This window comes from Cibotium barometz, chromosome 18 (assembly GCF_041138505.1).
Source record: "Cibotium barometz isolate CiBa-2024 chromosome 18, ASM4113850v1, whole genome shotgun sequence".
In the NCBI taxonomy this organism is placed as follows: domain Eukaryota; kingdom Viridiplantae; phylum Streptophyta; class Polypodiopsida; order Cyatheales; family Cibotiaceae; genus Cibotium; species Cibotium barometz.
In genome coordinates, this window is record NC_141063.1 from 55,339,016 (window position 1) to 55,365,568 (window position 26,553).

Consider the following 26,553-nt stretch of genomic DNA (forward strand, 5'->3'; position numbering starts at 1 on the left):
ATTGTTGGATGGAGTCCGACTCCACGGTTGGAGTGACTCAGTTTGGGGAGGAGATCCGGACACGAGGAGATCTACTTCAGGCCCAGGAGCAGTTTTACGAAGGAGTAAGTGGCCGTCATCTTTTTGTGATATGCAGCGGAAGTCTTTGTATTGGATGATGCACAGAAGGCTGGACACTTCTGTAAACTGTGGATTCAGGGCTGGAAACTGCTGTGGACAGAAACGCAGGTTTCTAGGGAAGCTGCTGAACTGAAACGCAGAGGTTCTGGGGTTGCTGGACAGAAACGCAGAGGTACTCTGCTGCTGGACTGAAACGCATGAATGTACTGCTGCTGGACAGAAAACGCAGGCTGGCTGCAGGCTGATTGCTGGCGTTGAACTGAGGCTTGACAGTATGCTGAATTAGAGACTGTAGTGGACTGAATCAAGGCTGATTTGAGGCTGATAGCAGGCGCCTAGGGCTGACTGAAGCAAGGGGTTCTCGAGGGCTGGAGAAGCAAGCTTATGAGCTCCAAGGGCTAGATTAGTCTAGGGCTGAAGGCAAGGATACTCCTAGGGTTGAGGAGGAGAGCTCTTAGCACAATGAAGACTGAATGAGAAAATAGGCCCTATGCAAGCCTATTTATACTAACTGGAGGTTGGTCATTTAATAAAGTTTATATTTATAAATGCCCAATAATGCAAATAATGCTAAATAAATACTATAAAATATGGAAAAAATACTAGATAAATCCTAGTAAATTCCCTAAGGCTTCTGGGATGTTCTAAATGATGCACAGGCATATGAATGCATATTATGCAGGATGCAGAGTGCTTTCTGATGCAAACCCTAAGGCTTCTACTGACTCTACATGCATGAATGATTCTCTCCAAGTGGGTTAAGGGACTTGACTGACTGACTGACCCGCTAAGGCTGAGGAATGACCTACGTAGCTCGTGCCTGACTTATCCTGGACTGAGGATGTACAATGGGGTCACGGCGTACGACAATTATCATCCTATTGGGTTCTAAAACTGTACAACTGCTGCACTTCTGATGATGAGCCATCTTGTCACCATGCACTGAGTGCAGAGTGCATGTGACATTCCCTCTTGATTAGCTTGGCGGCAGGTTCATGGCTTCCAAGTAGTCCGCCAATAACTGGGGGTACTCCTGGAAGAACTCCTCGTCGAGCCATATGGCTTCGTGGGTGCCTTGATCTCGGAATTTCGTATAGAACTGACGAATCCGTCGACCGGAACCATGCTTCCATCGATGAAGAAGGATCTGCTCAGGCTCAATCACTTCTGCCTCGTCTACCACGTCTGGCTGCTGTTCATCTGAAACATCAAACACTTCTGGACCAACATATGGTTTTAGCCAAGAAACATGGAAAACATCATGCATTGTCCAACTGGCAGGCAACTTTAACTTCATTGAGACATCACTTATCTTCTTAACTATTGGAAAAGGGCCAAAACTATGGAATGAAAGCTTGGGACAATGTTTGCCCACTTGTTTCAATCTTTGTTTCATGATGCATTGAGAGACCCAATCCCCTTTCTTGAAGTGGATATCTTGTCTAAACTTACATGCTTGTTTGTGAACTGAATGATGGCCAGGCTCAAAATTGAGGGCCAACCTGGGTTGAGTACGAAACTCTGCGGAATCGACATACTGATCTTCTAAGTCTTTTCCAGAGATGTTGAGAATGGTAGACTCCTGACTGGTCGGGATGCTGGTCTTTCTACTAAGAACATCTGCTACTGGGTTATGTTGACCAGGGATGTACTTGATCATTCCTCCAACCTGGTGGAAGAGCTAACCCTGTCTAGTGTGTTGAGCACTCCACTGGGCACTTGGCATCGTCGGGAGCCACTTAAGTGCTTGGTGGTCTGTGGTGACTCTGAAAATGTGTCCATAAGGAACATGTTTCAAATGTTTGAGAACTGACTGCTATTCTAGCTTGCCCTTGAAAGTCTTGGAAAGACAAGAGGGAAACTTGCTAGGAGGTTCTGCTAATAACTGTGGGATACTGGGTAGGAGATCATCCTTAAAAATGTCTGAATGAGAAAGGAGATCTGCCAACTGAGGGACTGAAGATATAAGGGATACTACTACTGAGGGAGGGGTTGTTTGAGCACGAACATAAAGGAGTGCTCCTTCTGCTCCCTTGCGGATAGCTCGTCTGGCCTGGAGATGTGAAATCAATGGGATGCCAAGAATGCTTCTATCCCCCCGAATCATGACAGGCTTAGGAAAACCTTTACAAATAGTAAAAGTGTCCTGCCCCCAATTGGGAATAGGCTCATAGTGACGGAACCACTGAATTCCTAAGATCATGTCACACCCCAACAAAGGTGAGACGATGAAATCTCGTTGAAATGAGGCCTTCTGAACTTCAAAGGCAAATTGCTGTGCCTTCTGGGAAATGTGGGTGCGAAGACCAGGTGTAAACCCGTCTACCTCCAAATGATAGGGCACTAAGGTACAGCTCATGTTGGTAGCTAACTGGGGAGAGATGGCGTCCTCAGAACTGCCCATGTCAAAAAGGATTATGATCTGTTGGCCCTTGGCAGAGCCATAAGCTCGGATCAGGCTTTTCGGTGTGGTTGTTGCCTCACCCTCCTGCTGAGCATCAAGTACCACGGATGGCATGGAATGCATAGAAGGTAAGATCTGAACCGCATTGGTGGTAGCAGGCAGGTCTGGAGGAGCGGGGGATACTGCGGCAACTATGGCAGAAGTCTCTTTGGAGGCTTGCTCCGCTTGTCTTTTTGGACAATCCTTCTTACCATGCCCAACGGTATGACAGAAAAAACATCTGTTTTCTGATTGATACTGTCTTTGCTCCTTTGGAGGAAGATAGCCTCCAGTGATGCCTGCATGAGCCTTTTCCTCAGGGGTCTTCTTAGGCTTGGATTCCTTACCCCCTGAACTAGAGCTAGGACTGTTGTCTGTCTTAGTGTCTTTAGAAGACGAATTACCCTTCCCCTGTTGGGGTTTGGTACTGGACTGAGATGACTGCTTGGGCTTGCCTCCGTTCATCTTCATTTCTTCATTCTGAGCGAGAGTCAGAGCCCGGTCATATACTTGGTTCAAAGTTACGAACTGTGAACCGAATGTTAGAGTCCAATCCACGAATGAATTGCTCCATCTTAGCCCGCTCAGATAACCCTAACTGATGTGCTAAAGTAATAACCTTACCGGAAAACTGAAGCACTGGGGATCCGTTCTGTGTGAGTCCATAGAACTTGTCTTTCAGACCGGTCATGTACTGGGGCGGGAGAAATCTGGTCTTCAGGTCATGGACAAAGATGTCCCAGTCAAAGGCTGTGACACCTGTGGCCTGGTCTGTATGAATACTAGACCAATGTTGCCACCAAGTGACTGCCTCACCAGTGAGATGGGGAGCCGCTAAGTGGACTTTGTCTTGTGGGTCTGTGATCCTAGCTAATGGAAAATGAGCATTAAACTGATGAATAAATTGATTAACTGATGAATGATCACACTTACCATCATACTTACTGAAGTTTGGTTGACTGTGAATGATGGTGGTTGATGCTGCTGCGGGCTGCTGGTTGGTGACACCTATGACTGGGGAGACTGAGGAGAGCTGCTGATACCTCAAGTGTATGGCCTCCTTTTTCCGTTGGTGTTCGAGTAACATACGTTCTCGATCAAGCTCACGTTGGTGTTCCCGAGCGGCGAGTTCAGCCTGACGCCGGTCTTCGTCGATCCTGCGTTGGGCTTTCTCATAGTCCCGTCTTTCTTCTTTTTCTCTTTTCCTTCGGGCCTCGTCCTCTCTCCTTTGTTGTTCCATCTGAAAGAAGAGGGAGATGTAGTCGGGTGCTGCTGGAGGTGTAGAAGGACGTGCTGCTGCTGCCTCCAAGAGTTGGAGACGCTCCATGAGTAGCTGGTTCTGAGCTCTAAGAAGAGCTATGGTGTCTGCTGTAGGCGGAAGAACAAGGTCTCCTTCGGGGGAGACGTCTTCCGGCTGATGAGTACTCTCTCCTGTAGACATGATGCTGAAGTCGGTGGTCGTGCCGGAACGCAATCTAACCATCCGAGGATGCCCCCACGCTAGGATACGGTGTGTGTGGACAATCTGAATCTGATACCAATGTGATATGCAGCGGAAGTCTTTGTATTGGATGATGCACAGAAGGCTGGACACTGCTGTAAACTGTGGATTCAAGGCTGGAAACTGCTGTGGACAGAAACGCAGGTCTGTAGGGAAGCTGCTGAACTGAAACGCAGAGGTTCTGGGATTGCTGGACAGAAACGCAGAGGTACTCTGCTGCTGGACTGAAACGCATGAATGTACCGCTGCTGGACAGAAAACGCAGGCTGGCTGCAGGTTGATTGCTGGCGTTGAACTGAGGCTTGACAGTATTGTGAATTAGAGATTGTAGTGGACTGAATCAAGGCTGATTTGAGGATGATAGTAGCAGGCGCCTAGGGCTGACTGAAGCAAGGGGTTCTCAAGGGCTGGAGAAGCAAGTTTATGAGCTCCAAGGGCTAGATTAGTCTAGGGTTGAAGGCAAGGATACTCCTAGGGCTGAGGAGGAGAGCTCTTAGCACAATGAAGACTGAATGAACAAATAGGCCCTATGCAAGCCTATTTATACTAACTGGAGGTTGGTCATTTAATAAAGTTTATATTTATAAATGCCCAATAATGCAAATAATGCTAAATAAATACTATAAAATATGGGAAAAATACCAGATAAATCCTAGTAAATTCCCTAAGGCTTCTGGGATGTTCTAAATGATGCACAGGCATATGAATGCATATTATGCAGGATGCAGAGTGCTTTCTGATGCAAACCCTAAGGCTTCTACTGACTCTACATGCATGAATGATTCTCTCCAAGTGGGTTAAGGGACTTGACTGACTGACTGACCCACTAAGGCTGAGGAATGACCTACGTAGCTTGTGCCTGACTTATCCTGGACTGAGGATGTACAATGGGGTCACGACGTACGACAATTATCATCCTATTGGGTTCTAAAACTGTACAACTGCTGCACTTCTGATGATGAGCCATCTTGTCACCATGCATGTTGGGGTAAAGGCACTATGCCCACCCTTATAGTGTGTACAAGCCCATAAGTTATAGTACATAGTACACTTAGTACTTTTAATGTACTAAGTGCACTATGTGTACTAGTGCAATATACATGTGTGATAGGGGAGTCACACACTTATGCCTCATGAGTTGACTTATCCCCACAACTCTCTCTCTCTCTCTCTCTCCCTTGTTCTTCTCTGTGTATGTCTCCCACATTAACCTAACCCTAATTCCTGTTTCTCCCACACAACTGGTATCAGAGCCCTGGTTTTTCTCAAGTGCTGCATCGCTGAAATTCAACTGGAATTCATTTGCTGCGTGTGTTGAACTATTCGCAGGCAGGTGGGCGGAAAGAGAAGGAGTCGAGGGCAGCCTTTTCTCCTTCAGCAGAGAGGCGAAGTGACGTTGTGCTGCAACAGACCAGTTAGGGACTGACTGTGAAGTAGTCGACTGGAGAAGAAGCGCAAGAGCACGCACGAAGTGTTGGGCGGACAGGCTGACGGGCGGAACTGGCGCACGTTGAACCATTAGCGACCTGTGCTAGGCGAAGTGTTGGGCGGACAGGCTGACGGGCGGAACAGAACGTGCCCTCCTTGGCGCTGCTCTGAGCAAATCAAAGCTTCGAAACGTAGCGGATCGTGAGCTTAGCCCACACAGAGGATCCCTAGCCTTAATATAAAGGCTTGATGCCACCACTGCCCTTGAGGAGATGAGCAACGATGGTGCCTTCAAGCGTACCCCTTCCACCTTCCGACACTTCATCTCTCGCGGGAGCTCCGTTGCGTTCCCTGCCGTCGCCGGCCGATACCACCTCTACATCTCCTACGCTTGCCCCTAGGCCTCCCGCTGCTACGCCTTCATCAAGCTTAAAGGCCTCGACTACGCAATCGGCATCACTAGACTAGTCGCACAGGTGCGCTGAAGCTACGAAGCAGAGAAGGAAGACCTCCTTTTGTTTGAAGAGCTTCAAGAAGATTGATCCTCGTATTCCCTCGTTTCTGCAGCACCAGCATTAGAAGTGCCCCAAAAATCAGAAAATTACAAGGTATTTTCCTCAATTTTTTTTTGGGATTTGCAATTGAGCAAGTACAATCAACAATTGAGCGGATACAGGTGTCGAATTGCTCAATTTTGAGCAAAATTGGCAAAATTAGGTGACATTGGTCACAATCAGGATCAATTTGCAGGACATTGGTCACAATCAGGATCAATTTGCAGGAAATTGGATGTCGAAATTTGGGTCTTTTGATGTAATTGTGCAATTAAGCACTCATACATGCTGTATGATGTGAAAAATCGCACATTTGGGCAAAATTGCAGCAAATTGCAACAAATTGCAGTGCAAATCAAGGGGCTTTTGTGTCGATTTGGTTGATTTGCATGCAGGCAATTGCATTTGATGCTGTGGATAATGTGTTGATGCCTTACAAGCACTCAATGTGCCTGTAAATCAAGGGGCTTTCATGTATTTGATGTATATGTGGCCAGGGGAAAGCATCGTGAACACTCTGGATGCCTTCATGTGCGTCAATGTACCATGTATGATCAGAAATTGATCTGTAAATCAAGGGGCTTTTCAAGTTTTTATGCTTGTTGAGCTTGGCAAAGCAGCAGGCAAGACATTTATGCCTTGAATTCTCAAAAATCAGCTTGCAGTCAAGGGGCTTTTGCCCAATTTCTGTTCGGGACTGTTGTATGCAGTGTACAGGACTGTAAAAGTCTGATTTTCACTCATTTGGACAGCCAGGAGAGCATTTATTGCTATTGTACCTGCTGGTACAGATTTGGCACAGCTTTGTGCATGTTTTGGCATGGCTGTACACTGTTTTGAGTGACCAAAAGGTTCAATTTCAGCTGCTGTACTTGCCGGTACAGGTTTGGTACATCATTGGTGAGCACTTAGTACTGCTGTACAGTACTTTGGAAGGGCAATAGAGCACATTTAAGGTGCTGTCCAAAATCTGCAGCAACCAGATTTTGGTGTTTTCATCACATACAGTGGGAGAAAAGTTGCATTCTTGCTTCCGCAGTGGGAGATAAAGCTTGGGAGAAAAATTGAGAGCACTTTGTGTGCTTTTGGTGCAGTGTTTGCACACTTGCAGGGAGTCAGGCATTGACAGGTTGCATATTGCTATGGCAACCACAGGTGAGAGCTCTTCATTGCTTCACATCAAGAAGCTTGAAGGCTCGCATAATTATGATATTTGGCAAACCCAGTGCTACAATGTGTTGCTCCAGAAAAAGCAGCACAAGCCTATCAAAGAAAGGGGTGTAATGCCCGCTTCTCTTACTGCTGAAGAGTGGGAAGATATGGATGAGCTGGCAAGATCTACTATCATGTTGTCTGTGTCAGACTCATTACTTTTCAGCATTCGTGAAGAGAAGACAGCTTGGGGAATGTGGCAGAGATTGCAGGACTTGTATGCCCAGCAAAGTGCCTCAAGCAAAGTGTATTGGTTGAAGAAACTCATAGGTCTTCAGATGAAGGAAGGGGCGTCTATGACAGCCCATCTGAATGAGTTTAATGGTATTGTCAGCCAGGTCATTAATCAAAAGTTGGCAATGGACGATGAGTTCAAAGCCACCTTTTTGTTATGCACTTTGCCAGAGAGTTGGGACACATTCAGGACAGCCACTAGCAATTCGCATGCTATGCTGTCATATGCAGATGTTGAGGGTGCTCTTCTTCAAGAAGAGATGAACAGGAAAAACAACTCTGTTGGAAAGTCCAATGCAATGAATGCACGTGGGAGATCCCAGCAAAGGGGAAAACGCCAAGAAAGGGGAAGGAGCAAGTCTCGCTCCAAAAAGGATTTGGAATGCCATTATTGTGGCAAAAAGGGACACATTAAAAAGCAATGCTACAAATGGAAAAATGATCAAAAGGAAAAGGGAAAAGGCAAAGACAAAGAGAAAGATGAAGCCAAAGATGTAAAGCCAAAGGGCAAAAGTGGAGTCAAGATTGAAAAAATCAATGTGTCACATGCAGGTGGCAGTGAGGATGAGGTCCTATTTACTTCTTCACTTGATGCCCATTCACTTCTTACAGGTGGTCATGGTATGCACTCATGGATCATTGATTCAGGTGCCTCCTTTCATGTCACAGGTTGCAGAGACTTGTTTGTCAGGTATACTGCTGGCAATGAAGGAGTGGTTTATTTGGGTGATAACCATGCATGCAAGATTCTTGGCAGAGGTGATGTGAGGCTTGTGTTTTCAGATGGCTCACAGCTTATGCTCCATGATGTCAGGCATGTGCCTGAGATCAAGAAGAATCTGCTTTCTACTGGACAGCTTGATGATGCTGATTATGTTACCACATTTGGTAGTGGAAAGTGGAAGATTAGTAAGGGCTCACTGGTTGTTGCCAGAGGCTCTAAGGTGGACACTCTTTATTTCATGCATGCAGGTGTTTGTCACCATGCTAATGTAAATGCAACCGAGTTGCCGGAAATTTCTATGTGGCATAGCCGGTTGGGACACATGAGTGTCAAAGGAATGGAGCAATTGTCTCGTTTGGGTTACTTGCCTTCTCTAAAGTTTTCAAGTTTTCAGTTTTGTGAGCATTGTATATATGGTAGGCAACTACAGTGCCCCCACAAGAAAGCTCTTGGACAAAAAGATGCTCAGTTAGAGCTTGTGCATACAGATGTATGTGAGATGCCTCAGCTTTCTTTGGGAGGGGCAAAATACTTTGTGTCTTTTATAGATGATGCCACACGCAAGGTGTGGGTTTATCCTCTTCGTTTGAAGAGTGATACATTCTCAGTGTTTGAGAAGTTTGTTGCTCTTGTTGAGAATCAAACTGGCAAAACACTGAAATCTCTGCGTTCCGACAATGGTGGAGAGTACATGTCCAAACAGTTTCAGGACTTTTGTGATGCTAAAGGCATCAAGAGGGAGCTCTCTACTCCTTATGATCCTCCACAAAACGGGACAGCAGAGAGGATGAACAGGACCATTCAGGAGAAGGTCCGTTCTATGTTGTCACATGCTGCATTACCTCATGGTTTTTGGGCTGAAGCTGTTATGACAGCCGTTCACCTTATAAACAGGTCACCTAACACGAGGCTTGGTGGGAAAGTGCCAGAAGAAGTATGGACAGGGAAGCCTCCGTCATACAAGCACTTGAGAGTGTTTGGTTGCGTTGCGTACGTGCACATACGCAGGGAAATGCGCACCAAACTTGATCCTAAGTCTCACAAATGCATATTCCTAGGATATGGTGACAGAGGTGAAATGGGGTATAGACTTTGGGATCCCATGAATAGAAAGATCATACGCAGCAATGATGTCATTTTTGATGAAACATGCATGTATAAGGAGCCTGCAAGGCAACAGGAGCCTGGCAGAGTCATCTTTGATGATGATGGACATCATGGACAACAACAAAGGGCTGTAAATCAGCCATTACAGCAGGAAAACCAGCCCTTAAATGGTGCTGAAAATGGTCCAAATGGACAGCCAGAGATGGCAGAAGATATCCCTATGGATATACCACAGTTAGAGGAGATACCGGGCATGATTTTTCAGCCTTATGGCATGGAACAGGAGCCACCAATGGGTGATATGCAGGCTGGACAGCAACCTGCAAATGATGGTCATTGGGTACGGAGGTCCACTAGACCCTCCAGAGCCCCTGTGACAGGTTTGTTCCAGGGGTTGACTACTTGATGCTCACTGACTGTGGGGAGCCCTCATGTTATAAGGAGGCTTTACAGAGGGCAGACAAAGCTCTATGGGAGCGTGCCATGAAGTCAGAGATGGATTCTCTGTACAAAAATGAAACATGGAAATTGGTGCATTTGCCTGCAGGCAAGAAGGTTTTGCCATGCAAGTGGGTATACAGGCTCAAAGTTGCACCTGATGCAAAGCCAAGATACAAAGCCAGGTTAGTGGCTAAGGGCTTCAAGCAGGAATATGGTGTGGACTTTGAGGAGATCTTCTCTCCAGTGGTCAAAATGACCACACTTAGAGCTGTGTTGGCTTTGGTTGCGCATGATGATCTGGACTTGATTCAGATGGATGTGAAGACTGCTTTTCTTCACGGTGATCTCCATGAGGAGATATATATGCAGCAGCCAGAGGGTTATGCAGTTAGTGGAAAGGAGAAGCTTGTATGCAAGCTGAAAAAGAGTCTTTATGGGCTCAAACATGCACCAAGAGAATGGTATCATAAATTTGATACATTCATGAAATCTCAGAAATTCAGGAGAAGTGACATAGATCACTGCTTGTACACCAAGAAAGCTTTGGATGGCAGTCTATTGATCCTCATCTTGTATGTTGATGATATGTTGATTGCCGGGAAATCTCGTAAAGAGATGGATGCCTTGAAGAAGAGGCTGCATGAGACCTTTGATATGAAGGATTTGGGTGATGCAAATCACATTTTGGGTATGCGGATACTTCGGGACAGAAATCAGCATGTGTTGTATTTGTCTTAGAAGGAATACATTGGCAAAGTTTTGCAGAGGTTCAATATGGACGGGGGGAAGAAGACTAGTACTCCTTTGCCTCCATATGTGAAACTCAGTGCTATGGACAGCCCACAGTCAGATAGAGACAGGGCTGATATGGCCAAGATTCCGTATGCTTCAGCATGTGGCAGTCTCATGTACGCCATGGTTGCTACTAGGCCGGACATTGCATTTGCAGTGGGAGTGGTTTCTAGATACATGGCCAACCCTGGCAAGAAGCATTGGGAAGCAGTGAAAGGTGTCATGAGATACCTGAAGGGCACACAGGATTTGTGCATTTGCTTTGGCAAACAGGATGCATTAGTGCATGGTTACACGGATTCGGATTATGCCGGTCATCCAGATAACCGGAAGTCTACTACCGGTTATATTGCAGCCACAGAGGCTTGCAAGGAGGCATTATGGTTATCTCGGTTAGTGGTTGATTTGGGCTATACAGGGGATATTCCATTGTTGCATTGTGACAGTCAGAGTGCCATCCAGTTGGCAAAGAACCCTGTCTTTCATGCAAAGACGAAGCATGTGGATGTGAAGTATCACTTCATCAGAGAGGTGATAGAGAACAAGCAAATTCAGCTTGTTAAGATTCATACGGATGACAACCTGGCTGATCTGTTGACGAAGAGTTTGCCTCCGGAGCGGTTTGCTCATTGCAGACACTTGATGGGCATTGGATGAGGCCAGTTTCAGCCTTGATATGGCCTTGTATATTATCATGTACATGCTGATTTTTCTTTTCCTTACTTAAGGGCACTTTGCCTTTAAGTGGGAGGTTGTTGGGGTAAAGGCACTATGCCCACCCTTATAGTGTGTACAAGCCCATAAGTTATAGTACATAGTACACTTAGTACTTTTAATGTACTAAGTGCACTATGTGTACTAGTGTAATATACATGTGTGATAGGGGAGTCACACACTTATGCCTCATGAGTTGACTTATCCCCACAACTCTCTCTCTCTCTCTCTCTCCCTTGTTCTTCTCTGTGTATGTCTCCCACATTAACCTAACCCTAATTCCTGTTTCTCCCACACAATGCACTGAGTGCAGAGTGCATGTGACACTTTTGCCTTGTCGCGGACAAAGGCAGAGTACCGGCCTGCTTGTGAGGTGGTGAGGGTGCAGAGGTTGCATTGCAGGATTGGGCTTCCACTGGAGGAACCCATGGTCATCCAGAGGCACTTTGTTCGTGAGCGGATCGTTGTTGATGACATCCTCTTCACGAAGTCGCTATCTCAGGATTTGCTCAGGCGGCACCCCAGCTCCCTGTGGTTGGTTTCACAGCCAGGAGCTGAGAGGGGGTGTTAGAAGTTATCTCCTGTCTATTTTTTATACACCTGGGCCTTTGTTGTGGGTGTGCCCGCCCTTATGAGGTGTTTTATCATTTTTCCTCACTCTCCGCATTTTCCCCTATTTTTTCCCATTTTTCTGTGGCTTGGGAGGTAGCCCTGAGTTGGCAGGAGGATCCAGTTGCTGGCCGACTGCATCAGCATGTGTGTGTTCCCATTTTGGAGCTGGCCGACTGCTGTTGCAGGTCGTGGATGTCCAGTCGGCTGCCTCACAACTGGCCGACTGGCTGCATATGCTGGTCGTGGAGATTCAGGACCAGTCGGCTGCCTGTAGCACAGGCCGACTGGTATATGGGGCCATATAAATAGGCCCCCAGTCCCCCCATCCAGTTTTGTATGATATACCGGGATCTTCTTGTGTATATAGAGCAGAGTTACACGCCTATATCTCTCTCTCTCTTGTGCTGTATTTTTTTTCTGCATGCGTTTTGCTCTTGTGTTCCCAGATCTGGTCATCATCTCCGTTGCGTATTCTGACAGTACCCACTCTTTAAATCAAGTTTCGAGAACACCTTTGCTCCATTCAGCCTCTCAAGAATATAATCTATTCGAGGCATCGGGAATCTACTCTTGATAGTAAGCTTATTGAGTGCACGATAATCGACACAATCGAGAAGACCCATCTTTCTTCTTGACAAATAAGATCGGTGTTGCAAATGGCGACACGCTGGGGCGGATGAAGCTAGATTGCAACAATTCTTGGAGTTGGCGGTCCAACTCCGATTCCATTGCCTTGGAAAGGCGATACACAAACTTGCTCGGGGGTTTCGAGCTTGGGAGGAGGTCAATCTTCCGGTCCTCCGGTCTAGACGGGGGGAGCTAGGGAGGGAGACTGTCCTGAAGAAAAATCTTATGGAACTTTTCATGGAGAGCCGAGTACTTCTCGGAAGCACGGGCTACTGTCTGGGCTGTCTCGGAAGCACTGGCTTTTGTCTGGATGTATATTATTGCACAATGTGTGTCTTTCCTGACTACTCGCTTAGCCTGCAAGTTGCTTATGAGCGGAAAGTTCGGAATTCTTGGCTCACACTTAATGGTCACTAGGGCGTTTGACACTTTCCGATTGATCTGGAACGTGTGCTTGTCCCACTTGACATTGGGAAGAAACTTATGAAACCATTGAATACCCCTACAAGAGGGGCAACCATAAAATCACGCACAAATTCTATGCCCTGAATAACTAATTTAGCACCTAGAGCTTCATACTTGACACTCGTTGTCATGCCTGTGCTAAACCCTCAACCTGTTTGTCCATCGAAGTCAGGACGAAACGGGTACGTTGAGCGGCGTGTTTCGTGACCACATTCTCCGTGCTGCCGCTGTCAAACAAGACAACGACGACTCTCTGGCCACCTATGTAGCCAAAGGACTTGAGCAATTCGTTGCGCTCATACTCCTGGTCATGGGCGCCCTTTTGCTTATCTTCGAGCTCCCGGCTAATAATTGCCCCAACTGAAGCACCGGGATTTGAAGAACTAGGGGCAGCCACTGGGGTCTGTGTGGGAGCTAAGCTCACCACGGAAGCAGTGGAGGCAGCGGCGGTGGGCTTTGGAGGCTTCTTAGGACACTCTCGAGAAGTATGTCCTTTTGTATGACAAAAGAAACATCTACCCTCCTCCTTGTACTGAGAAAGCTCCTTAGCACTCAACTTGCCACTTGTCTTGTCTGCCTCCGCTTTCTGGTCTGGAGTAAGCTTAGACGCATTGTTCAAGTTCTTGGAGCCAGAGGCTCCCGGGCTTTGTCTTGGGGAAGACCCCGTCTGGTTCTGGCCTTTCTCCCCCCCCCCGCCCGAGGCGGTAGCCTTGGGAGTAGCCGGCTGGGAAGTCTTGGGCTTGCCACCATTATGCTTCATTTTTGCACTATGCGCAAGCGAGAGTGCATCTTCAAAGGTGGCTGGCCTAAACATACGCACTTCCCATTGGATTTGCGTGTCAAGGCCATACAAAAATTGCCCTTTCTTGTCCGAATCAGATAAGCCTAATTGCAAACATAAAGTCGAAATTCTATTGGCAAAGTGAAGGACTAGTTGCGCGTTTCGACGCGCTCCCCTGAACTCGTCTTCGAGTCGCTCAAGTTAGTGGGACGATAGAAACCGCTGCTTAAGGTCGCGGACAAACTTGTCCCACGCATAAGCTGCCATACCTAATCTGGTGTGGGCATGAGCCCACTGAGTCCACCAAGGAATGGCCTCACCTTCCAAGTATGAACTGGCTAAGATCACTCTGTCGGTATCAGTCTTTGTAATTGCGGCAAAGTAAGCTTCAAACTGATGCAACCATGAATAAAGAGTTGTGGGGTCGAGTTTACCATTATACTTATTGAAGTTCATTTTCTCAGGAAAATGATTTGAGGGCGCTGCCGGTGTTAATCTGGCGTCCAAAGCTGCTAGGTAACGCTCGTGTTCCACACGTCGCATGGCTTCGTCTTCACGTTGTCAGATCTCCAATGCATGCATCTGCAAGTCAAGCAAAGAGCTCGGTTGCGGTCGTGACCCTGTGAGAGGGTCCCTATGTCGAGGATCTGGAATCTGGGACACGGAAGGAGAGGGAGGAGGAGATGGAAAACGCGACGCTGGAGAATGAGTACGCTCTTCCAGAGCCAAAATCTGCGCCTTCTGCTCTTCCAACTTGGTTGTCTGGTCTGCGATTGCTCGCATCATCTGCTGGAACATATCTGTAACACTCAAGCCTAGTGCCCTAGCTGGGCTGCCCGGTGCACTCTGGTCCCAAGGTTCTTGGTCTCTCTCGTCGTCGAAGCTCGCCATAGCAGGAAAACACACTTCCTTTCCGGAGCACAATTTAACCATCCACTATGTGTGTGGGAGACGTCCGGAGGCTGAAAACCAACCGTCCTTCGAGGGACAGGAGTCACTCCGAAAGGGGTAGTCCACCGGCGTCTGAAAACCAACTACACGAGCGATAAAAAAATCTGGTTTCTTTGCTGAATCTTTGCACGTGAAGTAGGCTCTGATACCACTGTAACATGCGGAAGCTTCGGGGGAGATCGGTAACTTCAATGCTCAGAGATCAGCACACTTTTCGCGACGGAATTAACACACAAAACTGAATGAAGATGTGCAGAAAATAGAGAGAAATGAAATGATATATTAACGTCTCTAAGAGGCCATAGTGGCCTATGAGACCAAAACTGAGAGTACATCTGAAGTTGGTGTCTCATCAAAGAGAACAGCTAAATGAGACTAAAAAGTACAATAAACTGATTGTCCTACAGTTATAAGAACAGAACTGTAAGACTCCGAGATGATACTGAGTAGAAAATACTGGAAAATGTATATCAGGTAGATCCATGTATGCTGATCAGTTGAAGTGTTGCCCTCTCCTTAGATCAAGTATCTCCGCCATGGGGCTGTCTAGAATGGAGAGGTCGTAGAAGCGAGGTAGGCGCCTCTGATGCCGAGCAATAATGGCTCTGATCTGGCGATGGTGAGGATGCCGTGGTTGGGATCGTGGTGGGCGTGGCCGACAAGCACGACATAATAGCATGGCAACATCCCCTCCTGTTGAGCTTGATGATGGGAATCCAACTTTCACTATCTTTTGACTTTGGATGAATGTCATCGTGCCCCCTTGACTGCAATGGGACTCCAACTTGTCATACTTCTTCCCTGGCAACTTAACCGAAATCCCTGTCATACCTTTGAATCTGCATTGTGACTGACGTTGAAAATGTGCATCTTGTTCCAGTGCTGTCCCCTTACTTGCATACTCTTGTCCCTTAACACACTGGTGACTTCTTACTAAGGTTGATCGAAGCATCTAATTGAGGGTGCACCTCCTATTCCTGGGAAGCCATTGAAGTACTCCTTTGAGGACCTAACTTCCATGTGCTAAATGCTGAGGATTCACCTAATGCATGCTTGACCTTCCTAATGCTTCTTAAATGCTTGCGTTTACCTTGCTTGGACCTGTACACCTCTTATGATAATGCCCTTGAGAACTACAAGAATGTCCTCGTGGTGCAAGTATGATGCCCTTGGGGTGGTGTGTGACAACCAGCCGTAAAAGGGTATTTTATTGGATTTTTTGGTCTTGTGCTGCTAGCCGATAGCCCTTCTCTGGGCCGACCAGCAACCCTTTCACATATATAAGCCACATGTCATAAATCTGGAAAAGACACAATATATCTACTGCTGCCGGCCTACCTCTGCAGTAGCTTGGATCATCATCGTTCATCTGCAGTTGTTGCTGTCGGCTCCTTCCTCTGCACACAGCAACAGCAGCCCGTGTTTCTGTAGTTGCTGCCGTTGGTTCCTTCCTCTGCACAGCAGCACCATCCGCCCGGGACAGCAGCCCTCTGTGCATCCATCAAATCTGCATTTCTCCTGCAGTCCAAGCACACCTCGGGACAGTAGCCCTGTCTCTGCTCATCATCACCTATCAATTTGGGACAGCAGCCCTCTCTACTCATCATCACACCTCGGGACAGCAGCCCATTCTTTGCTCACTACCTACCTCAGGACAGCAGCCCACCATCTGCTCGGGAGCACCCTCGTCACCTGAGTCTGCACCCCTCAGGTACCGCAGCAGCCTTGTCACGAGAGCTTGCACCACTATATTTCCGCTGCCCACTACAAACATCTACTAACTCGGAGGGCCTCCGCATCCACCGACGCGAGCCTTCGACACCGACCCACCTCACGGAGTGCCACCGTTGTCCTCGACGCGAGCCTTCGTCACCAACCGTGCTTTAGCTCCGACCTCGTCTTTGCTTCTTCGACGGTCTACTACTCAGAGTCACCTCACATAAGAGGGCCTCTTGTACATGATTACATTCATTATTGTACATACACTCGTTCATCCATTTCATGCTGTGTTGGTTTGCTCTAATCTCTCATACATCTGGTCCTTTTTTCCTTTTGCCCTTACATGGTATCAGAGCTATTGTGAGCAAAGGGATTAAAGGAAATGAACTTGCCTATTTATAGCCTCCTAAATACCCCTACCTGCAGTCGGCCAGCAGAGGACAAGCATAAATGTGCATAAAATGCCGTAGTGCCTGGTGGTTTAATCACGGTTAAAGTGTAAGTTGCAAGTGTTAATATTTTCAAACAACTGTAAAGAGTGCCTTGACTTTAATATGAAGCCTTCTGATATGTCGTTGCATATCGAACCATTGACAGGTTTTCACAAAAGGAGAGATGGCACACATACTGTGGTATGAAAATTTTCCAAGCATGAAATGTGTCTGCTTCTACTGTATCTTGATGTTTTAATGGTAATTCATTGAGTTGCATTGCTGTGGTATGATTTGCAAAACAAATAACAGCCAGGTAGTCATTCAATAGAAGCTGAGGACAATGAAGCTGATGCTTCCAAGTGAGTGCCTTTACTAAGTATCTATGTTTTAGATGCCGGTAATGCAGTTCCGTTGAGAGCATGGGTTTCCACATATTGACATCAGCAGTACTTTCAATTGAGTTTGATCTTGGCTTGCATTTGTTAAATGTACACTGAATATGGCATTCCGTGTGCTTTACAGAAGGGAGCCGTTGAGAGCAATGGAAGCTCGCTTGAATGCATTACATCAGGAACAAAAAATGACTTTCTCTCGTGCAAAGGCTGCTGGATTTGACATCAAAAACATTGCTGATCTTATTACTTTTGCGGAGCATTTTGGTGCTGACCGACTTAAGTATGTGATAATGCATGAGCTCACTTTTAGAGCTCCTATGTTTGACGAATGCCTCACAAATTTACTCTGTGCACGCCACTGTGTTCATGGGCGCAATTTTTTCTTGCGGTGAAGAGTTGTATGAAGTGCTTGGCTTGTAATGTAACCGCATTGTTAGCCTTTCTGCTGCCAATCATGGCTAACAACGCTTACAAGCTTCTTTTTTTGTGTCTCTAGTGATGCATGTGTGGAGTTCCTTGCTTTATCCAGAAAGATAACAGAATCTAAGGGAGGATGTACGAAATTGGATTCTCCAACCACTGAGGCTCCATCAAATGGCTATGAACGTACCTTGGAAAGTGGTAATGAAACCAACTTGGTTTCAGGTGAAGCAGCCTGGCTTCATGGCACAAAGAGAAGGCTGGATTTTGGGATTAAGAAAGTTCAAACAAAACATTCAGGTGACGTATCTTTATGCATAAACCTGCACCTACTCTTGGGCACTGATGACATGAGTGGGGATGCCATAGCATGTACTATATGCTATGCATGATGGAGTTCAGGATTTGATGCTTTGTGAGTAGACTCCCGTGGAGTCAGGAGCACACTTTGGTTTTTGTTATGTTTGGGAGAGAACCTGAACTTTCCATTAGCATGTTTGTTGCATATGACCACAAATAAAATCAATTGCTGAACCAAGAGGGCACCTTGTGGAACAGGCCACTTTCTTTCATCATGAAACTTGATTTTTCTGATCTTTCTTGTATTGCCAGTTGAAGGAGCTCGTGCAGCAACCATCCCTGCTGTGCAGTCTGCTTTGTCCCAGAAACCCATAGATTCAAGCCAAAAGCATGTTTCTGGCCTTAGCCCTGGAGATCACAGGAGTGAATCTGCATCCACTGGCGGTATGTTCTTTGCTCGCTTGCAACAAATGGCTCAAAAAGTGGAAGCAAGATCCAGTGAAGATTTTGGATGGCCCACGGATCCAGAGATGAGTGACCAGTCACCACAAGGCTCACATATCAGTGTACCAGATTTTATTTCTGAAAACCACCACCCTTCTGGGAAGCAATCTGCAGGAGATCAAAGTCATAATCATGTCAGCAAAAATGGGCACTCAACCTCATCCTTACCAGAAAGAAGTTCTTCATTGCCAGCTCTGAGAGTTCATGTAGAAAGTCCACGTCTTTGGAACTTGAGCTCAGTGGAAGCTCAGAGTTCTAAGGATCCGTCTTTTGAAGATGGAGGGATCAAGGCAAAAGATACTGCCAAAAAGCCTGAAGAGACTTCTGCCATGGAGACTGACAGCAGAAATAATCAAAATACTAAAGAGGAAACACCTGCTAGAAGGTTAAGTGTTCAAGCCGCCATCAGTCTTTTTGAAAGCAAGAAAATAGATTCAAGTGATCCTCCTTTTAGAAAGCTAGTCAAACAGGACAGCCGCAAGGCATTGACTGAAAGCTGCAATTCCCCATCCGAAAAATCCGTACTAAAGCGATGGAGTGGAACCAGTCCTTTTAGCCCAAAAGTGAACAACTTGCAGGAAAGAAGTACCTTGGATACTGGAGGGGTGGAAAGACATCTAGAACCTGAATTCATGAAGGTCAAGGATGGAGGAAGCAAGGATTCTTCATCAGACAGAGTGTTGAATAGTCAGTCTCAGCCTGTACCTGATGAGCAAGCAAGAGAAAATTTCAAAATATCTTTGAAAGATCTCTTGCACCTCGATAACACTCAACAGCCTGAGGGGGATGGCATGTCAAAAGGAGCAGATGCAGATGTGCAACAGGTAAAGCCATGGCCTCCCATTCAGCAGCCTTCTGAAAATATTGCTGGAAGCAACCCTGGCCTGAATTCACAAGATCAATTCCGAGTAGACCATGCAAAAAATCTTACAAGGACAGCTGGAGTGGATGCAGTTGTTTCTTTGAAAGGCAAAGTAGACTCGGCAACGGTAGTCATGCTGACCACTGTGAAATCGATTGAGAATACTGTTACAGAAGGCCAGTCAATCCCAAACAGTACAAGTTTTAATTTAAATGGAAAAGAAGATAAAGGGAGCTCAAAAGGACAAAGTTCAAAGGAGTCTCAGCCTAGACCAAGTGACTCAGTTCCTTATAGATCAAAATTGTCAGCTCAAGTTTCCATGGAAAACGACAACACAGTGCCTATAGCGACTGCTGTTCCTAAACAAGAGCAAGTTGCTGACAAACGTTCTGAAACTGTTAAGCTCAAAGAGTCATCTGGTGGTGATAGTCAGTCGAGAAATAACACTACTTCTGGAAAGATTTCTGTTTGCAGGAAGCGTACTTCAGGCACAGAATCCTCCACCAACTTGTTGACCACCCCTGTGGACCTTCACATGCAGGCTCTAGTGAAAATGGTTGAACATCAGTACACTTCTTTGAGCTTTACTGGTGAGGAGATTCACAATGGACAACGAGGGAGATTTTATGAGCAATATTCGAGGCTCAGGGATGCAAAGCTAAAAGGGGAGCATCCAGCAAAGAGGGCAGAGAGAGAAGCTAAGCTGAAATCAATGCAGGAAACTCTTGAGAGGAGAAAAGCAGAGATGGAAGCAAAGACTCTCAGGCTCTCAAAAAAAAACACTCACTCAGCTCAATCAGGAGGCAAGAAGATACAGCCTCGAAAGGCAGGTCTCTCAGTTGCCCAGGTGGAGCAGGTATGGTGTATTTTATTCAAATAAAGAACTGCAAGTAGTTTAGAGACATCTACATCCTAATCTTATTTTCCATTATTCCTCTGGCAGAAAGCTCCGAAAGTCGAAGAGGAAGGGACTGATCAAGAAGAGTACTCTTTGAAATTTCAAGATCAATCACTTGAGTACAGCAACCCAACTTCACCAGCGTCAACACCCCGCTCAGCGAAGAATTGGGCTTCTTCATTGAAGCCACGTGCTACCACTAAAGCAGCACCAACTCTTCCAAAATCTTCAAGTGCTCCACGAAATTCAGTTCGTGCAGCAGCATTATCTCCAAGATCCACTCCGAAGAATCCTGTAGGAACATCCAGTCAAGGAAAATCACCAAGCCCAAGTAATGCTAATGTGGATAGCTCAGCTTTAAAGGCTGTTCCTAACACGACTGAATGGAAGAAAGATGCGTCGAAAAACTCTTCAATGCGTGCAACAGCCTCTGCAAGGATTTATCCCAAGGTCAATGGTTCTTCAAGAACTGTGGGTGATGCTATTTCTCTCTCTGATGATGGCAATAATGTGGCTAATGGTGATGCCATATCTGGCATAATAGAGAAGGAAGAACTAAGACATTCATCATCCATACCAAGGAAAAGTACATCATCTATCTCTGTATCAAAAGTTTCACCTGCGGAAGCAGTAAATGGAACAGTATTGGGATCCCCTAAGGATCAACAAGAAGGGGCTACAGATCCCCTGATCGATGGCAAGGCTAGGCAAATTCCTTTAGGTGCAACTCAGGAAGTCAAGCCATTTCTGCGTAAGGGACAGGGCATTGGTCCTGGTGCTGGACCTGGCATTATGAAACAAAAGTCATCTTTTCCTGTGGACGCTTCCAAAAGCTCTGATGATGAAGATACATCCACAGACTGCAAACTAGATGGGATGGCAGTAGATTCTGAGGACCTTAAGAACACAGCAGAAGACTCAGCTGAGGCTTGTGGGATTGATGGCGTTGGTGGTGTTGTGGAGCCATCTGTGCCAATGATGCGTATTGCAAATGATGGAATTGTATCTCTAGGTGATGGGCAGACAGATAGTGGAGAAGTGGAAACCTTGGATTATCTTCCTGAGAATGCCTCTGAGAACAGTAAAGTATGCACTGACACTGCCAGCCCTAATGAACTATCTGAAGAAAATTCTGAAGGGGCGACGGCAGAAGATATGATTTCTGTAGCACAAGGATCGTTATTACAAGTTTTAAACCGTAAGCAGAAAGAGGGATCACTTTTACTATCAGACCTCTTTGCACACAGAAATGCAGAGTCTCCGCAACACAGTGCTAGTTTTGTGACATCTTCAATGTCTTTTAGGGAAGCTTCATTGCCACACGGACAGGTTGCAAGCCCTTTCGCCCCTGCGTCGACCTCACAGGCCTACTCTTCTATCATGCATCGTGGTGCTGTCTCGGGTCGATTTAGTCCTCCAGGAGGAGCCAATGTTCTGGATTTACCTATAAGTAGCCCTGCTTTGTGGAGCAGTTCACAAACCAAGTATATACCAGAGACTGGACCTCAGAAGCCTGCCTCCATGCTGCCACTGCCTCCCAAAGAACCGTCAAAAGGATTTAAAAGGCTTTTGCACTTTGGGCGTAAAAGCCGCCCATCCGAAACAGCCACAACTGACTGTGTGTCTGTATCAACCACTTCTGAAGGTGATGACGATGCAGATGAAATCAGAGAGTTTGGCAGCCAACTCTCTGATGATTCGCTTAGAAGGATAAGGATGCAGAAGAGGGGTTTCGAGTATGGGAATGTGGTGGACCATTACAGTTTTCCTGATCAAGACACAGGTAAGTATGGACAGGATGCACCTTTTAAAGATTCAGGTGGTGGTTTCTGACTGCTGGTTGACGTGCCTTTATCATCTAATTTTCAGCTCAGTTTTTTGGGAGCTCCATCCCACCCCCACCTGCCAACTTTAAGCTGCGGGAAGAACATTTATCAGGAGGCAATTTAATGAAAGGTTCACCACTTTCTCTGCTTTTCATCACATTTTCAAAGGTTTGTTGTTCTGGATGGCTGTAAAGTTTTGTTCCCTTTGCGGTGTTGTGTGGAATTTGTGCTTCATATGCGACTTCAATGCTTCGACCAATCAATCAAGAAGTGTCATTGGATTCATTTGCCATGCCCTCATGCCCTCATGCTTGGGTTAGAACAAGCCATCTATATCATAGATAGGCTGCAGTATTGCACATTTAGACTTGTTGACTACCATAAAAGAGGCTGGTGTAGTGTTTTACATGGAGCAATGGGCGATCAGAAATACAAAATTGAGAACTTTCAATAGAGGACTGAATCCTTGGGATCAAGAAGATCTTCGCAGGTGAGATGAAGACTAAAGATCCATAGATAGCCTACTTGAACTGTTACTAAAGCTTGATCTGATTTCTTTTTGTGACCATCTGGAACACTTTGCCTAGAATGGTATTTCTTTCTTTGGATAGATGTACATGTCTAGCTTTAATTCAGTCAAAAACTTACATATGAGGCCAATTTGGAGCTTTTCAAGGCTAAGCGGATGCCTCAGGTGAGCCTTGCCTCCAGAAATGGTTGCTAGGCTCAAAGAGGAGAAAAGATTTGTGCAAGCATCGAGAAATGCCAGCACTGTAGCTTCTCACTCTGAAACATGGCTGATGCGAATGCTCAGGGCTTGTAAGAGATAATTTAATTTATGTAACTTTCCAAATCCAAAAAAATGACACTTAAACCTATTATATTTATACTCGGTCCATATGCATCATTTTGGCACATATTATACAAATTCTTATCAAGCTAGGCGCACTGCTTTTATGAGGAAGTGTGACCATGGGGTCTTCCTCTCGTCTACTCCATCTGGACTTTCCTGGCATCACTGTATCCCAGATTGGCTGCATAAATCTTGCATTTTGGGATGATGTCTCTTCCGGCCCATGGCCGTGATTTTTTTAATAGATTTTTCATCCTTAATACAAGTCTTTTTTCTTTTGGAATACCATCATTAACATATTTGACCACCTCCGAAACCGCAAACAGCAAAGCTGCCCAGCGAGCCTCTTTCATGATCGAGAAAGTCCAAGCCTTCGCATAGTATGGTGTGGGGCTTCCCACAAAGTGTGAAAAGCAACCCTTGCAGGACAAGGTGAGGTTCTAGGGGGCTGTCATCCAGGAGATTAGCAGCATCCGAGAGATGGAGGGTCCTCGAAGTGCAGAGAATGAATTTCTATTATCCAAAGGAGAGTCTGGTGTTGCGTCCAATAAATACCGGCCAGCCATGATAGATCAGGAAGATATTCGCATGGGTGTCCATAGAGGCCATGAAAGGATCATATCCTTTGATGTGTGTGTGCCTTAACAAGTGTGAAAATACAGCACAATACCTCCCAGATTAGCCAGCGACTAGGAGAGCTTGGGAGGAAATGACTTCAATCTGACCACTGATCATGACAAAATTGTTTTACATGTCAAATAGTACTGGTGGTTGAATTCAAGGTCCTACAATACCATCTAGGATGAGGTAAGAGTAAGCAAGAAGCTAGATATCTAATTATCACCATTTCATTCGATTTCACTTAAGGCTTCTGCTAGAGAGTTTTCCATACACTCTGTTCAATTTCAGACACCCACATGCTCATCTACAAAATGCATGGAGGCACACATCTCAGGTTCCATGGACATACTTTGCAATCACTAGGGCGTGCTGAGATAGGATAGGTGTGTTTGGTCAATTTAGTCGCAAATTGCATGATGGTGTGCATATTGTCTTTCTAGTCATCATGTCAAAGTTATCTTTCCTCAGATAAGCTAAATTTTCAAAGAGACGTGGAGGTTTTTATAAATTTTAGGCCGATTCAGTGTACAGTATCTGTCTAGGCTGATTTAGTGTATCATAATGAGCATTAATGCCTTTTTGCTGAATTTCAGCTCCACGGTCTTTCTTTTCGTTATCTTCCTTCCGGAGCAAAGGCAGCGAGGGAAAGTCAAGATGAGGTTTGACATGCTCTCATTTTATACATATTTTTCCTTGGGTTGGTATTGTGTACGCTTACATTTTTCTATGTATATGCAGGTCTTGTCTAGAAACAGGTTCTTGGATAGCTTGCTTGTACAATTTTCCTACCTCCCCCAAGTCGAGAATGCATGCTATTTCTGGTGAAACCTAGAGTTTTGTACATGCTCCCCTGGAAAGCTCAACACCTTTCTTTATCGATTATTTTTACATCATATATGAAGCATTCTTCTAATGTCATTTACTGGCGTGGGCTATCTTCAAAGTGGGTCACCCAAAGCAGCGCACTGCTCCTAGTAAGGTTTTTAAGCCAGAAATTAAGGCGCGATCGAGAGCCATAACCATGTTTCTCAGAGCATGAGAATTGGTTTTTCTGTATGAATGTCCCCTGTTGTTGTTAGCCGTATGGCTTCTCATGCAGAGTCTACCAACTGAGTCTCTGTCAGAGTCATATTTCATAATAGCATTTGGAAATGTGATAAGTATACAAAACATTTTTGACTGGTATTTTACAAACATGCCTAAAATGGCTGTGCTGGTTGACGTTGTGCCCAAGAGACCTCAAAAAATGCCATCAATTTTATGTCATAGGGGCATGGGGAAACAAAATTGAGGGTCGGTAATTCGGAGCAAGAGATCAAATTGTCAGTAAATAGGCAGACTGAATAGAATAGTAGGACAATGACAAACATACCTGCAGCATAATCTCACAAAACCTGGTTAGTCTCAGTAAATGAATTTGTGTTTGTGCTAATGTGGGCACCCAAACGCACAGAATGCCCTTTCTCAGAATGCATTTGTGTTTGTGCTAATGCCCAAACGGACAGCATGCTCTTTCCCCTTTATCAGAATGCTTGCACACAAGTTAAAGGGTGCCCGTGCACAGATCGTACTAACACTCCAGAAGCTTTCAACTAGCCAACTTGTGAAGCACGGTACAATTTCTTTTCCAAAACAGCATGCCAAACTGCCAAAAAAAATAGCTAGGGTACATAAAAATTTTGTCCAATGATTTCTGCTGTCATTTGAGTAGTAAAGTTACAGTAAGTTGTAACTACAGCCCCTCTTAGGGAAAAAATTTAGTCACAACCGTTCTAAGGCAACACTCAGAAATTACACTGTCATCAGCCTGTGCTTTCTTAGCTCGATGCTATCATTGATTTTGTACATACTAATTCCAAGAGATTGACATGGAGCTTAATACAAACCTCACTCACCCTCAGAATTGATAAACATGACGAACAAGATGAGCAAGAAGAGTCGAGGCTTTGAAACTAATTCTAATATTTAGAAATGAAATTTAGTTTTAGCTTCTGGTGCTCCTCGCCGTCTTCTTTAGCCCTTGCTCCTTCAGCACACCACTCTTGCGGCCTCCCCCTTTCTGTTATCTGGAGAAGTCACGCAGATCCCGCGTCCGAGCGCCTCCTCTGTGTCCTGCATATCGTCCGCACTAGGTCATCTCGGTCAACCAACGTCGGCCCTGCAGACTCCAGAGTCCCCATAAGCTTCTTCAGGAGCCCATACCTAACATGCATGGGCATGTGTGTCAGGCGGCCACACCGACTGCTCCCCGTCTCCAGCTAACATACCCGCATTGCAGTCTCGACAGTCACTTTTTTGGCCGACGCTTAATCGGAACTTAAGCAATCGCCACCCGCTGGCACTATGAAGATCCATGCAGGGAAGTAAGCACACCCCTCCCTGCTTCAGTCCCATCTTTGGCTTTGGAGGCTGTCTGTCAACCAGCTTTTTGAGGATTGTGGAGAACCCGACTCAGAGGATATCCTTGAGCCAACACAAAAGAATCTGTCTCCCAGTCATGGAATCCAAGGAACTGGAAGTGAACCAGATAGGAGCTTTGCTCACGGCAATTCACACTCCTTCTTAGGGACGTCTCGCCGGCTTGAGGATGACGAAGGAGGAAGTGGATTTAACTCTGAACGAGAGGATAATGGAAGTACTCTCCTTAGGGACGTCTCGCCGGCCTGAGGATTGGAGGAAGTGGATTCAACTGTGAACAAGAGGATAATGGAAGTACAGAAGGTAAGATTTGTGTTTTCCTTCCTTTCCATTTGGTGAAGAATTAGTTGGAAGTCTTGGGTTGTGTCATGGTCCCCGCCCGCTAGATTCTAGGGGCCTTCCTAGTAACTACTTTAGTTTTCTATCAAAAGATAGGGGTACGGTCGTAGGTGTTGGCCAATGGATACTCTTGTTTTGATGGACTTTGATTTTTCACCTAATGGACCTAAACTTACAAGAAGCCCATTATGCCTATTCAAGTCATAAGTTTACCTTAGCCTTGTTGAAAGTTGGGTCTTGTCTTAGAGCCGGAATTCA

The 26,553-nt window shown here is 45.8% G+C and overlaps 1 protein-coding gene across 6 annotated transcripts in view; it reads left to right on the forward strand.

Moving 5' to 3' along the window:
* LOC147629496 (uncharacterized) overlaps positions 1-24,743 on the forward strand; it is a 38,747-nt gene extending 14,004 nt beyond the window's left edge. For 5 of the 6 annotated variants that reach the window (XM_086812753.1, XM_086812754.1, XM_086812756.1 and 2 more), the window contains 9 exons: positions 17,023-17,057; positions 17,169-17,218; positions 17,382-17,534; positions 17,751-17,974; positions 18,287-20,196; positions 20,284-22,021; positions 22,108-22,194; positions 24,132-24,197; positions 24,277-24,743. In XM_086812753.1, coding sequence (XP_086668879.1) covers positions 17,023-17,057; positions 17,169-17,218; positions 17,382-17,534; positions 17,751-17,974; positions 18,287-20,196; positions 20,284-22,021; positions 22,108-22,194; positions 24,132-24,196 — 4,262 coding nt within the window. In that variant the 3' untranslated portion in view covers position 24,197; positions 24,277-24,743. The remainder of the gene's footprint in view (positions 1-17,022; positions 17,058-17,168; positions 17,219-17,381; positions 17,535-17,750; positions 17,975-18,286; positions 20,197-20,283; positions 22,022-22,107; positions 22,195-24,131; positions 24,198-24,276) is intronic. The other variant, XR_015267956.1, reaches the window with a different exon arrangement.
* The last annotated feature ends 1,810 nt before the right edge of the window (positions 24,744-26,553 follow it).